The 14,611-nt window shown below is 57.4% G+C and overlaps 1 protein-coding gene across 1 annotated transcript in view; it reads left to right on the top strand.

Annotated features, from left to right (window-relative positions):
- Positions 1-8,712, top strand: part of PTPRS (protein tyrosine phosphatase receptor type S) — a 60,969-nt gene extending 52,257 nt beyond the window's left edge. The window contains 12 exon segments of the mRNA XM_032595658.1: positions 1,023-1,120; positions 1,226-1,349; positions 1,834-2,009; positions 2,088-2,207; positions 3,575-3,729; positions 3,812-4,097; positions 4,241-4,419; positions 5,060-5,186; positions 5,355-5,480; positions 6,345-6,499; positions 6,696-6,831; positions 7,397-8,712. Of these exon segments, the coding sequence (XP_032451549.1) occupies positions 1,023-1,120; positions 1,226-1,349; positions 1,834-2,009; positions 2,088-2,207; positions 3,575-3,729; positions 3,812-4,097; positions 4,241-4,419; positions 5,060-5,186; positions 5,355-5,480; positions 6,345-6,499; positions 6,696-6,831; positions 7,397-7,465 (1,751 nt within the window). The 3' untranslated portion in view covers positions 7,466-8,712.
- Positions 8,713-14,611: the final 5,899 nt, after the last annotated feature.

Below are 14,611 nucleotides of genomic sequence, written 5' to 3'. Positions count from 1 at the left end.
TCGCGCACCCCCACACCCCCGTTTGTTTTCATCTCTGTCCACCTGTCCTGTGCTGGCTTCTCAAGGGAGTCGGGGGTCTGGTCCGTTGGGCCCGTAGGTTGCTGGTTGTGACTGTGTGTCTGTGGGGGTGGGGGGGTGGGGGTCCTCCGGCGTGACAGGCAGGGGGACCCACTGGGCAAACGGCCCTCGCTCCTTAGATAAGGGCTCTTGGGGAGCGCCCAGGGCAGCAGCTGTACGTAAGCCCGCCTGGCAGTCTTTTACGTCTGTCCCGGCCCGTAGCTCGGCCTGCCGGGCCCCAGGCGGGGAGAGGGGTCGTGCAGACGCAGACACTGGGGAGAAAGAGCCAGGCCCCCGCCCCGTTCCCTCCAGCAACCCCTCCCGCCGAAGGGTCACCATTCCGTGTGCCAGATGAGGAAACGAGCCCCCGGAGGTCAGGGGCTCACCGCACCTGCTCCAAGCAGCTGCGCAGACAGACGGGGACCCCCGAGCGCACACACACACACACACACACACACTGCCCCCTGCTCCCCAGTTCCCCAGCTCTGCCCGGCAGAAGACGTTGTAGCCCAGAAAGGGGTGGCGTCTCCGGCCCCTGCCCTGGGGAACAGTGTCTCCAAAGGCCTGGCCAGCCCCGTCTGTTTCTTCCATTTCTGTGTCACTTGCCCGTTTCTTGCCGTGAGGCTCCGGGAGCTTGAGGTCCTCCAGGGCGACCCTTCCCCAGCCCCTGCGTCCCCAGCTGGGTTGGGAGCACTGAGATGGGTGGACGTCGTCAGCCGGGGTCGTCAGACTCGGCTGGAGCTGCTCCTCGAACACTCCACCTGCAGACGGACCCACGGGCCGGGGGTCCTGGCCCCAGCGCGGGCCGACCTGAGCCCTCCCCTCCCCTCCCCTCCCCTCCCCCGCCACTCCCTCTAACCGCGGCTCGTCCGTCGCAGACTCACACTGTAGAGCCCCCCGCCCCCCGTCCCCCAGGCTGGCTCCCAAGTGACCGGCCCGCACCACGGGGTCTGCTCTCCCCCCAGGCATGCTTAGCCACCCCCCGATCCCCATCGCAGACATGGCGGAGCACACGGACCGCCTCAAGGCCAACGACAGCCTCAAGCTCTCCCAGGAGTATGAGGGGAGCTACCCCCGCCTCCTTCCCCCCCCGCCCCCCACCCCCCCCCGCCCCCCCCACCCCCCCCAGCGCCCATCCTGACGCCCCCCACCTCCCCTTCCCCTGCAGTCCATTGATCCAGGCCAGCAGTTCACATGGGAACATTCCAACCTGGAGGTGAACAAGCCCAAGAACCGCTACGCCAACGTCATCGCATACGACCACTCCCGCGTCATCCTCCAGCCCATCGAAGGTAGCGGCCTGGGCCCCGTCCCGCCCTTGCCCGTTCTGAAGTGTGGACGAGCCAGGACACGGAGGGGGAAACTGAAGCCTGATTCTGGTCATGGCTCCAGCCAGAAGCCACTGGGGTATCTTAGATACGTACTTAACTGATGGCTGCTGTCCGTAATCTGTTTCCACGCGTCCCTCTGTGTCAGTTGTTCTCAATGCCCAGGAAGCATTCACGTGCTGGGGGAGAGGGAGCTAGGAGCGTTTCGAGGGTGGACCAGAGACGCCGCTCAGACCCTGCGATGCACGGAACAGCCCCGCCACAGAGAAAGCTGGCCCCCAGAGGTTGTAGTGCTCAGGTGGAGAAACCACAAAATTCATGCTCCGTGGTTTCTTTGGGGAGAGCTTGGGGCAGTCTAGGAGGACTTCCAGGAAGCGGTAGGCCAGAGAGAACCAGCGTAGGAGACGACAGCACCCCTGTTGATCTCTGGCTTCTCCCCGGGCTGTAGGCATTGTGGGTAGCGATTACATCAATGCCAACTATGTGGACGGCTACCGGAGGCAGAACGCGTACATTGCCACACAGGGGCCGCTGCCCGAGACCTTCGGCGACTTCTGGCGCATGGTGTGGGAACAGCGCTCAGCCACCATCGTCATGATGACGCGGCTAGAGGAGAAATCACGGGTGAGGCTGGACCCTGCGGCCCCCGAGCCCCCGGCCAACCCCCGCCCGTGCTCACCTCCGTTCTCTTGCCTTCCACAGATCAAGTGTGATCAGTACTGGCCCAACCGGGGCACGGAGACATATGGCTTCATCCAGGTCACGCTGCTCGACACCATCGAGCTGGCCACGTTCTGTGTTCGGACCTTCTCTTTGCACAAGGTAGGACCCGGGCTGGGGCTGGGGCTGTGGGAGGGGGTGATCGGGGCGGAAGAGGAAGACTGGAGGCCCCAGCTTCTGCCCTGGGAGCTCCCCGAGAGACACAGAAAACCAGGCATGTCGGCCCAGGCTGACCACGTGGTCTTGTAGCCTGCTTTGTACATGGGGAAACTGTGGCTCAGAGGAGGGCACCTCTCATCTCCAGCCACACCAGAAGGACAAAACCAGCAGAACCCAACTTAGCAATGAACCTGTTGTCTCCTTGCCGTCATTTACGTCCCAGGCCTTCCCTCCCCCCTTGCCCTCTGGCCTCGCGCAGTCTAGGCCTGTGATGGGTGGAAAACAAAGCTAGAAAGTCCCTGCCAGCCGGGGTAGTCAGGACTGGGACAGAGGGAATGTTTAGACATGTATTTAACTGATGGCTGCTGTCAGTTACACGGTTCCGTGTGTCTCTCTATATCATTTGTTCTCAATTGGGACAGTTTGCCATCTGGAGGGCATTTTTTAATTGTTATTATGGGGAGCGGAGGCGCTACTGGTACCCCAACGCTCCCCAGACTCCAGCCAGGTCTTCTGTCAAACCTAAGCACACGTGGTATGTCAGGGCTTGATTTGGGTGCTGAGACACTGCAAGGACCAAGACAGACCAACTCTCTTGCTCTTTCAGAGCTTAAGTCTAGTTGACAAGGCACCGACAATAAATATGTCAAGTAAGAAATCTTAACACGTAGAAGGAGAAAAATAAAGTATCTGTCGGGAGACCTGGAGATGGTGAGGAAGGGAGCCATGAGATCTGGGAAAACCGCATTCCTGGCAGAGGCTCAGCCTGTGCAAAGGTCCTGGGGCAGGATCATGCCTGGCATGATGAACCACCAGTGAGAAGGCCTTATATCATGGCTGTGGCAGAGTGACCGAGGAGGGGAGGGCCGGGAGGGGACCCGGCAGAGAATACAGAGCCTTGGGGAGGACTTGGTCTCTTACCCCAAGGTGGGTGGGAGCCCTGGAGGGTGGTGGGCAGAGGAGGGCCAACCTGATTCAGGTGCTCACAAGTGCTCTCTGGGGGCTATTACGGGGAGGACAGACTAGGGCGGTGAGGATTGGAGCGGCTGGACCAGGGAGTATAGACGGAGGCAGAGGCACCAGTCTGGGCTCATGTGTTGGATCCGGGGCGGGGGGGGGGGGGGGGGGGGCTGGGCCGCTGGGTCAAGGGCCACTCCTCCTCTGAGTTCTGGCCAGAACACCTGGGAGGAGGGAGCTGCCCCCGGCCGAGATCCAGGGGTGGTTTGGGGAGAGAGGCGGGGCGCGAAGCTGGCCGCCTCTGCACGTGCCTCGTGGGCCGCGGTGACAGGCAGTGTCCCCGTGGCCCCCAGAACGGCTCCAGCGAGAAGCGCGAGGTGCGGCAGTTCCAGTTCACGGCGTGGCCGGACCACGGGGTGCCCGAGTACCCGACGCCATTCCTGGCTTTCCTGCGGAGGGTGAAGGCCTGCAACCCGCCAGACGCGGGCCCCGTGGTCGTGCACTGCAGGTACCCCTGCCCGCCCCCCGCCCCCGCCCCCGCCCCCGGCCCTCCCTCGGGGGGCCCCTGACTGCGACGCGTGTCCCCGCAGCGCCGGCGTGGGTCGCACGGGCTGTTTCATCGTCATCGACGCCATGCTGGAGCGGATCAAGCCGGAGAAGACGGTGGACGTGTACGGCCACGTGACCCTCATGCGGTCCCAGCGCAACTATATGGTGCAGACCGAGGACCAGTACAGCTTCATCCACGAGGCCCTGCTGGAGGCTGTGGGCTGCGGCAACACGGAGGTGCCCGCCCGCAGCCTCTACGCCTACATCCAGAAGCTGGCGCAGGTGGAGCCCGGCGAGCACGTCACCGGCATGGAGCTCGAGTTCAAGGTTGGGAGGCGTCCCCGGCGGGGGCGCCAAGATCGGGATCGGGGCTGCCGTTCGCGCTCCGGCTGGGCAAACACACGGCCCTGCCCGGCCCCGGGGGCCGGAGGCCGCCCCGCCGGTGACCCCGGGCCTCCCGGTCTCCGCAGCGGCTGGCCAACTCCAAAGCCCACACGTCCCGCTTCATCAGTGCCAATCTGCCTTGTAACAAGTTCAAGAACCGCCTGGTGAACATCATGCCCTATGAGAGCACGCGGGTCTGCCTGCAGCCTATCCGTGGTGTGGAGGGCTCCGACTACATCAACGCCAGCTTCATCGACGGCTACAGGTACCTCGCCTTCGCCCCGCCCCCAAGGGGCCTCCAGCCTCCCAGGGGAAACGGAGCTGGACACAGGCAGGCGCAGCCGAGGGGGAGGGGCTCTTTAGCTGGGTATTTAACTGATGGCTGCTGTCTGTAACAGGGTTCTTCTCCCTCTGTCCTCTTCCGTCGCTGGTTTTCAACCTGGGCAGGGAAAACCGAGCAGCGCCTGGGGACGTGCTGGTCCTAATGGGAGTGGGTGGAGGCCAGGGATGCTGCTGGACGCCTCGCACTGCCCAGCCCGGGGAGCGACCCAGCCCCAAATGTCAGTGCTGAGGTTGGGACACCCTGGCAACAGGGGTGGGGTGTGGCAGCAGAAGTCCCCGCCTGTTCAGAGGCTGGAGGGTGACAGGAAACAACCTGTGCAGACACCCGGAAGGAGTTTACGGGCACCTGAGGAGGTGGGGGAGGTCGGGGGAGGCCCGGCAGCCTCTGGGAGGTGATGCAACTTCCGAGGCTGACGGTTTCCCCGGGTGCACAACGGGCTCATGGAGGGGACCGAACAACAAGACAGACGGGGAGACGGCCCAGTGACCGGTGGGTCCTGAGTCGCAGGGGCGTGGCAGGGGCGGGCACTGCATCTCACGTGCCCCCCACCCCCACACCGCAGGCAGCAGAAGGCCTACATCGCGACGCAGGGGCCGCTGGCGGAGACCACGGAGGATTTCTGGCGTGCGCTGTGGGAGAACAACTCCACCATCGTGGTGATGCTGACCAAGCTGCGGGAGATGGGCAGGGTGAGCCGGGGGGCGGGGCGGGGCCACGTGGTGGGGCGGGGCCGCTGGCGGGGCGGGGCCACGGGAGCCAGGGCGCGGCGGGGGCGGGGCCGGGGGCGGGGCGAGGGTGGGGCCAGGGAGCAGAGGCGAGGGTGGGGCCCGAGCTGACCACCGCCGCCTTGTCAACAGGAAAAATGTCACCAGTACTGGCCTGCCGAGCGCTCCGCCCGCTACCAGTACTTTGTAGTGGATCCGATGGCGGAATACAACATGCCTCAGTATATCCTGCGGGAGTTCAAGGTCACAGACGCCCGGGTGAGTATGGGGAGGGGTGGCTGGGAGGGCCTGGAACCCCGGGCCGGACTCTGCTCAGCGCCACCTCGTGAGGCGGAGAAGGCTTCCCTAGTTGGGGGTAGAAGCAAAGGCCCGGGGGTAGGAGTAAGCATTGGGGGTTGGGAGGAGGAAGAGCGGGTCGTCGAGCTGAACGATCACTGCTACCACCACAAGGGGGAAGAGAGGGCCGTGTCCCGTGCGGGTCCCACAGTGGAGCGTGTGCCGCGCTGCTGCCTAGGGAACAAGGCCCAAGGGGCCGTGCGAGAGGGAGCGAGCGGGGTGTCCCCTGGAAGCAGCAAGTCTGTGGAGCTCTGTGTCGCAGCGCTGAAAGCAGGGTCGGGGGGACGTGACAGAGGGTGCGGGGACGGGGTGGTCCCACCGCAGTGGGGAGGGGCGACGGAGCGTCACGCAGGTAGGGGTGGGAGGGGGCGGGGATTGGCTGGGACGAAGGGGCGGGTCAGTCGAGACGTTGCCAGCCGGTGGCGAAGCCTGAGGAACGAACAGCGCAGTTGGTCACGGCGCTCGGGGCGGGGCGGGCCCACGGGATTGGCGGGACGCGGGACTGGAGAGTCAGTGGATGGTATTGCTGGATGCGGCGAGGGTGGCAGCCGTGGGTGGTGAAGGATGAAAGCGAAAGGCGACGGCGTGGCGTGGGGCTCCCGCTGGACGGGAGGGGGACAGAGGAGCTCTGGGTGGGGGCTCGTGAGAGGGCAGCACCGGACGAGGGGGCTGCTGGAGGGTGGCGTTGGCCGGTGACGGAAGGCGGGGCCGGAGGCCGGCGCGGGCGGGAAGCCAGCCGTGACCGCTGCCGACCTGAGCGGCGCGGCCGGACCCCCTCCGTTGCAGGACGGCCAGTCCCGGACCGTGCGGCAGTTCCAGTTCACGGACTGGCCGGAACAGGGCGTCCCGAAGTCGGGGGAGGGCTTCATCGACTTCATCGGCCAAGTGCACAAGACCAAGGAACAGTTCGGCCAGGACGGCCCCATCTCTGTCCACTGCAGGTGAGCCGCGGTCCCTCAGGCCCCAGCGCGCCCGTTGCCCGGCTGGGGAAACTGAGGCCTAGCGAGCGCAGCCTCGAGCCCCACCCGGGCGCTCCCGTTGGGGCTGTTTGCGTCCCTGAGGCATCGGGCGGTCACACGGGGTTCGCTTGCGAACAGACCCTGACCGGCTGTGCCCGGCCCCCCCCCCCCCCAACAGCGCCGGCGTGGGCAGGACGGGTGTGTTCATCACGCTCAGCATCGTGCTAGAGCGCATGCGGTACGAGGGCGTGGTGGACATTTTCCAGACGGTGAAGATGCTGCGAACCCAGAGGCCAGCCATGGTGCAGACGGAGGTGAGGGCGGCGGGCGAGGCGACGGGCGGGCCTCAGGTTCCTGTGCTGGGAGATGGGGGCAGTCACCTTCCATCCTGGGTCGTCTGGGAAGGTCCTCGGCACCTGTTTGGGGCCGGAAGGGGATTAGTCGGACCTTTTGACACGAGAGTAGACCGAAGTCCAGAGCCAGGGAGCGGCCCAGGGCGTGGGGCAGCTCCCAAAGTCACAGCACGTTCGTGGCTCAGCCAGGCCCCGACACAGGCCACGGAGCCCGAAGTCCCCCTGCTCCCCAGATGGGGAAAGCGAGGCCCAGAGCTAGAAGGGACTTCCCTGCGACCGCGTCCCTCAGGACCGTCCCGTCGCTCCGGAGACAGGGCTGCAGCGGGACTCCCAGCCCCGAGGGCACTGTTGCAGGGGGGGAGGGCGTGCGGGGACAGCGCCCAGCCTCTGCCACCGTGCAGAGGTGCGACTTGCCCCTGCTGCAGGAGCCGGGCGCCCGCCTTGCTCCCGAGGGCAGCGGGGAGCCCTGGCAGGCTAAGGAGGTGCAGAGGCGCCAACCTGAGCCGCGGTTCCCTCCCTCCCGCAGGACGAGTATCAGTTCTGTTACCAGGCCGCGCTGGAGTACCTCGGAAGCTTTGACCACTATGCAACCTAACGCCATGGTCGCCGCTGGCCCCGTGCCACCGGCCTGGATGCCTCTGCCCCTGCCGGGTGGGCCCCCGGAGACCTGGACCCCCGGCCGCCAGGGCAGGAGCGGGCAGCAGCCACGTTTCCGCTCGGCCTCCAGGAACGATGCGGCCCCCCGCAGCCTCGCCGGCCCGGCCACCGCCTCCGGCTACTGCCACATTCCTCATTTCCTTCCGATTCTGAACCGAGAGATTCCGGGGTGGGGGGGGGTGGGGGGGGGCGGTGAGCAAACAGGGGTTCTCCCCGGAACCGGAGGCGGGCAGGGCGGCGAGCTCGAGCCCTGGTCCTACCCCGCCCCCCCCCCCACCCCCGGAGAGCCCTCCTGCCCTGCAGCCAGGTGTGGGGGGTGGGGGGGTCCCACTGGGCAAGGGGTGCAGGATTCAGCTTTCCTTTCCAACTCAGTGTAACTGTATCCAGTGACATTTCTTTTTTTAAATAGTGTATTTTTTTTTCATTTTTTTTTTTAAAGAAGAAACAAACAGAAAAAAAAAAAAAAAGACTTACCAGTCAACAAATTTAAAAAGAAGAACTTTGCGTATTCCTGTTCCGTTCACAGACAGTCTATTTTTTCACCGTCGAGAACGTTCTCGAGCGACGGCTGTGTTCCCAGGCCTGCGCGTGCGGGGTCGGTCAGCCAGCCCCAGGGCCGCCTGGCTTCCTTCTCCTGCCGTCGGAAGGTGGGCCCCACTTAAGAACAGAAGGCCCTTTTGCTCCTGGTTTCTTCCCTTTTTTTGCATTTTTCTTTTTTGTTCTTTTCTGTCTTCTTTTAATTCTGAAACATATCAAGGACCGTTCTGAGGGTGGGGCAGCGGGGGGGACTCCGGCCCACCAGCGTCAGGTTCAAACCCACCGGGGTGGGTGCTGCCTCCGAGGAGAGGGCAGCGACCCCCCCCACCCCGCCGCCTGAGCCCCAGCTGTCTCCTGCCCTTGTGGAGGGGGGACTGGACAAAACGGGGGGGGGGGGGTCCCACTTCTTCCGGGAGAGAGAGAGACCATGTTCTGCGCGGATCAGGGACCCTTTCCCTCTGGGACTACGGGGTAGAAGACTGGGATTCCCCCCCCACCCCCGAGAAAGTGAGTTTTTCTCTTTGTATAAGAGTGGGTCTGCCGTCGCTTTCAACACTGTTTATTCAAACGGAAGCAGCTGGGTGGTTTTCCCACCTCTGCGTATGTAGATATATCGACTTTGTATTAAAGGAAGATCGTCTGACCCCGGCCGGTGGTGGAGTCTTTGTCCTAACCCCGCCCATCCCGTCCCGTCCCGTCCCTGGGGCAGGCGGGTGCCCGGAGAGCTGGTCTGTACTCCTTCCATCGCGTAAACAGCCTGCTAAAGAATGTGGCCCAGAGAGGTCATGTTGCTCGTCCAAGGTCACACGGTGTCTAAAGGGCCGTACTGGGATCTGAGAACCCAGAACCAGAGGGGCCGGGCCAGCTCTGACAGGGCAGTCATCAGCCCGGTTTACAGATGGGGAAACAGAGGCTCAGAGAGGGACAGGTGCCGCCTACAAGTCACACAGTGGGTTTAAAGCAGAGCTGGGATTCGTGCCCCGCCAAAGGCCACGCCATGCTGCCCTCCCCTGACGGAGCGGAGTCCGTGGAGGGAAGCACGGGGTCGGAGCCACTGTTCTCCCCACGCCATGGGCCACCCAGTGACTGGATCCATACACTGAGCTGGTCAGACGCTGGGGGCTGGAGGGTGTGCCCGAGCCTTCGTCCTCTGGCAGAGGTGCCAGGGGGTGGGTTGAACGATCCCTCCCGTGGTCACAGAGGAGCTCCAGGGACAAGAAAGGGTGGCCTTGGGGCAGGGGCCCAGCCTGGGAAAGGGTAGGGTCACCCGTTTGAGAAACCATCAGATCCAAGAGTCAGAAAGTCTATAAAGTAGCTGGAAATAACGCCATTCACAAGCTCAAACAGATTTATCAGACCCTATATCCCCCACCCCAGGATTCTCAGACACACGCAGAACGTTTCTACAGATCAGCAGTGGAGATCTTCACAAATCCCAAGAAGCAAGTAGTAGATAACCAAATGTTGGCCTCAAGGGGTGTTAGCCTCCCTTGAGAAGGGCTTACGATAAAAAAAACTGTAAAGTAAAAAAACATAAAGCACATTTCTAAGCAAGGCACAGGTTAAGGAAGGAATCGACATGAAACTCACAAAGCTTTTGAAACAGCAATTCGGATAGTAGGTGACATCATGTAACCTGTCAGACGCAGACAGAGGGAGACCCAGAGCAACGTGTACAGCCTGGAACATGTTGAAAACGAGAAAGACCTGAGCCAAGCTTTCGATTCAAATAACTAAAAAAGAAGAAATCTCGGTAAAAAAGAAAGCAAGCTAAAAAGATTTAACTTCTGGACGGTTTCGAGGTTGTTGTTGTTTTTTTTAATGTTTATTTTTTGAGAGAGAGCATGAGCAGGGGAGGAGCAGAGGGCGGGGTGGGGGGGGGGCACGGACAGTGAAGGGAGAAAGATTAGGAAGAAGCAGGACCACGTCAGAGTTCCCGAGCCCTGATGACAAGTAGGGGGGAAGGGATCTTAGTAACAGACTGTGGGACAAGGACGGACGGAACCGTCAGATTCTGACCCAAGCCTGGTCATGCCTGAATCGTTCAGGACTTGACCAAGACTGCTCTGCCCAGAGAATCCTGCCCTCAAAACCCACCCCTCTAAGGAAGCAGCTGTTTTCCTTCTTTGGTCTCCCGAGCCCTCTAAACAGGGTCTACCTTTCCCTCCGAACCGGAAACAGGACAAGGAGGGTCTCCAGGGAAAGATAACCCGTGTGACCCTCAGCGCTGGGGCTCAATCCCTGAGATGCTCATGCTTATTGGTGCTGGTAGCACTGTTCCAAAGGCTCCATGGAAACTGAGGACACGTAAGGAATTGCCTCAAACCCACAGACGTGACCAGAGACAGCATCTCCAGGCGCCTTGGCCCTACAGCAGGACAGCATGACCTCAGCCCCATTCATTGAGCGCTCACTGTATGCTTCGGCTCGTGCCGCATCGTTTAAGCCTTCCAACGATGCGCCGGTGGACAGATGAGGGAACTGAGGCGCAAACAGGTCGGGTCTCTTACCCAAGATCACACTGATAATACGCGGTGGAGCCCGGACGTGAGTTTGCCCGTGTCCCAGAGCCCTCGTGAGGGCGTTCGAGGCATCTGCGTTCCACCTGCCCACGGCCGACCTCACCCCCAGGCAGGAAGGGGCGGAGCCTAGAACAGAGCCCATCACCAAGGACTTGGGGACCAAAGCGCTCCGGGGAGTTCAAAGACCCTAAGTACACCCTTTGTCCTGAACAACGTCACGTTACAACGTTGAAAGCAAAAACACCCATGAGGGGAAATGGATCAAACCACGGCCGTGCAGGAGACTGAACCTAACTCGAAAGGAAAAGACCGAGCTGGCACAACAGGAAGGATCTTGAGGTCAGGAGCGCAGTGGCAAACGCGATCAACTCCACACGTACGACGGGACTTTGTGCCCAACAGACAGAAAAGGCACATTCTGTGCGAACACGGAGAGCCATCACGCAACCGGACCGTGTGTCAGGATAAAGGCGAGCTCCGCATTCAGACCTCACTCGCTACCCACGACGCAACAGAATTAGAAATCCGCGTGGATACGTGGTTCCTCAAGTCCGCACAGATGGAAACGTTGAACAGGAGTTAAGTCGCACGTATACTACAAGATGTTCAGCGCTGGATGACGAGACCATTGCAAATAAAAACCAAAAACGTACTCGGCGATCAATTTTAAGTCTTAAGTGCATTTGTGGGGTGGAGGGAGGTCACTGAATATAAATGAAATAAGCAAGGACGTATTCAGAGGGAAATAGGTAGCCTTGCTATAAATGGGTGAGGAAAATAACAAAATCAACTCGTTAAGATTTCACCTTGATCATCTACAAAAAAAGAGAACAAAAGTCTAGGGAAAATACTAAGAAAATCAGAAATTAATGAGTGGGGAACTACAGGGACGCCTGGGTGGCTCAGTCGGTTGAGCGTCTGACTTCGGCTCAGGTCATGATCTCACAGCTCGTGAGTTCGAGCCCCAGGTCGGGCTCTTTGCTGACAGCTCGGAGCCTGGAGGTGGCTTCGGATTCTGTGTCTCCGTCTCTGCCCATCCCCCCACTCGTGCTCTCTCTCTCTCTCTCTCTCTCTCTCTCAAAAATAAATATTAAAAAGTTAAAGAATCACTCTGAGCAAAACAGGTAGGCTGCAAGAATTTCATTACATTATCAATATGGAACCTTTAAAAAATTTGTTTTAATGTTTATTTATTTTTGAAAGAGAATGTGTGCGAGTGGGAGAGGGGCAGAGAGAGGGGGAGACAGAGGATCCGAAACAGGCTCCCGATGTAGGGTTTGAACTCTTGAACCACAAGATCGTGACCTGAGTCGAAGTCAGATGTTTAACTCCCTAAGCCACCCAGGCCACCCCAACATGGAACATTTTAATTTTCTTAAACCTGGTACATTTTAACACACATAAAGCAAATACGTATTAGGGATAAACACATGCCAGCAAATATATAAAAACTCATCTCTATGGCAACACTACCCAAAGCAATCTACCGATGCAATGCAATCCCTATAAAAATCCCAAAGATGTTTTTTGCAGAAATGACAAACTCAATTCTCAATCTCTTTTGGAATTGCAAAGGATACACCAAAAAATCTTGGCATACAGCAGAATAAAACAGAATAGACAAAACAATCTTGAAATAGAACAATAAAGTTGGAGGACTCACATTTCCTGATTTCAAAACTTACACTAAGCAAAATACTGTGACGCTGGCATAGGGATAGACCTATAAATCAATGGAATGCAGTCGAGAACCCAGAAAACCCATACATCTATGACCAATTGATTTTTAATTTTTTTTTTTTTAGTGTTTATTTATTCTTGAGAGACAGAGAGAGACAGCATGAGCAGGAGAGGGCAGAGAGAGAGAGAGGGAGACCCAGAATATGAAGCAGGCTCCAGGCTCTGAACTGTCAGCCCAGAGCCCAACACGGGGCCTGAACTCACAGACCGCGAGATCATGACCTGAGCCGAAGTCAGATGCTCAACCGACTGAGCCACCCAGGCGCCCCTATGACCAATTGATTTTTGACAAAGGTGTCCAGACCATTCAGTGAACGAACAGTCTTTGACAAATGGTGCTGGGACGATGGGAAATCTACATGCAAAAGAACGATTGGACCCCTACCTCACACCATATCCAAAACTTAACTTAAGATGGCTCAGAGACCTAAATGTAAGAGCTACAACTATGAAGCTCTTAGAAAAACTCATCTATAAACAAATTCAGGGTAGGCATGCCTGGGTGGCTCAGTCAGTTGAGCATCCAATTCTTGATTTGGGCTTAGGTCATGATCCCAGGGTCATGGGATCAAGCCGCGCATTGGGCTCAGGACTGAGTGTGGAGCCTACTTAAGATTCTCTCTCTTTCTCCCTCTGCCCCTCTCCCCTGCTCTCACTCTGTCTTCAAAAAATAAAAATAAATAAATTTTAAACAAATTCAGGGTAAGTGCTCCCTTTGGGCAAGATGAAGGGGAATGCATTCAGCAAAGGGTACGTAGGTACATTCAACTATGTGTAGTGTTTTGCTTTTTAAGTTGGGTATAAAGAACACGCTATTAAATCACTTCTGTGTATGAGGAATTATAAAATAAAAAATATACTATATCCATAGGAAGAGGGAGAAATATTACCCAAAGCATTAGATTTTTACAGATAAACTTCTCTAACTTGATAAATTAATTCGATCACGTTGAAATTTCAGAAGCGAAGTTGGCAAACTTTTTTCTTTGAAGAACCACATATAAATATTTTAGACTTTACAGACTAGAAGTACTCTGTTACAACTAGTCAGCTGGGCTTCCAAGGCACTCAAGCTGTCACAGACAAACCGAATGGCCATGGCTGTGTTCCAATAAAATGTTATTTACAAAAACAGGTGGTGGGCTGGTTTTGGCCCACAGGTCACAATTTGTCAATCCCTAATTTAGAAGCGTGCCCATTGTATTCAGAAACGAGACAACGAATATCCATTATCAGAACAATTATTTCATGCAATACTGGTGACACCAGCCAATGCAATAAGACAAGAACAAGAAATGAGGTACAAGTTTGAAAAAGAAAAAGACAAACTTTTTAATATTGCCAAAGATAGGATTGCCTACCTAGACAACTCAGAAGAATCACCTTAAACTGCGTTAGAGGCAATAAGGAAATCCAATAAAATACCGATTATGAAGCCATCATAAAAAGTCATTGGCGGGGTACCTGGGTGGCTCATTCAGTTGAGCATCCAACTCTTGATTTTGGCTCAGGTGGTGATGTCACAGTTCGTGGGTTCGAGCCCTGCTGTCAGCACAGAGCCTGCTTGGGATTCTCTCCTCTCTCTCTCTGTCCCTCCCCTACTCGTGTTCTCGCTCAAAATACACAAATAAACGTTAAAACGAAAGTCATTGGCTTATTTCTGAAGTCGGGGCAGCTCAACTAAGAACACTTCCAGCCACAGAGAGCTCTGATCCAATTTCTTATCAGCTGCTCGGCACAGTCATTTTTAGACCTTTATGACCACATGCTCACAGCCCAGAAGAAAAGTAATTTTCCACATAAAAGGTCTGCCACACTCCCACACTTGGCATTTGAATCCGACTCTTACTCTCTATGCAAAGTCAGGCAGAATTCACTGGCTCTTCTCTAACCTGTGTGTGTAACCAGTTAGGCTCCTCCCTTTAGTTTGCAAGTACTTGCTTGAAAGACGGGATTTTTTTAAGTCATTGTTTTGTAGCACTAGGATGTGTACGAGTACTACCTTGTATAAGTCAGCTATGGGATAGATGCTTCAGAAAAGAAGAGAGGATTTTAATAATGAAAATAATAATAAAGTTAGTAGGTAAAAAAAAAAAGATGGATGTAAAACAGCTTATTTGCATAGTCTCAAAGTATCTTCACACAAGATGCTTTTTAATTACAAAGGGAAAAGAACTTAACATCGGGGAAGCCTGTCGACCAAGACCTTAACCAAGTGATCAAAGTCAACGCCCCCTAGTGACCAGAACTATCGACACCACACACTGCATGATTCACTGCACTGA

Source organism: Lynx canadensis, chromosome A2 (genome assembly GCF_007474595.2).
Source record: "Lynx canadensis isolate LIC74 chromosome A2, mLynCan4.pri.v2, whole genome shotgun sequence".
NCBI classification, from domain to species: Eukaryota; Metazoa; Chordata; class Mammalia; order Carnivora; family Felidae; genus Lynx; species Lynx canadensis.
Note: the sequence above shows the minus strand (reverse complement) of the source record. Positions and strands in the feature narration are given on the sequence as shown.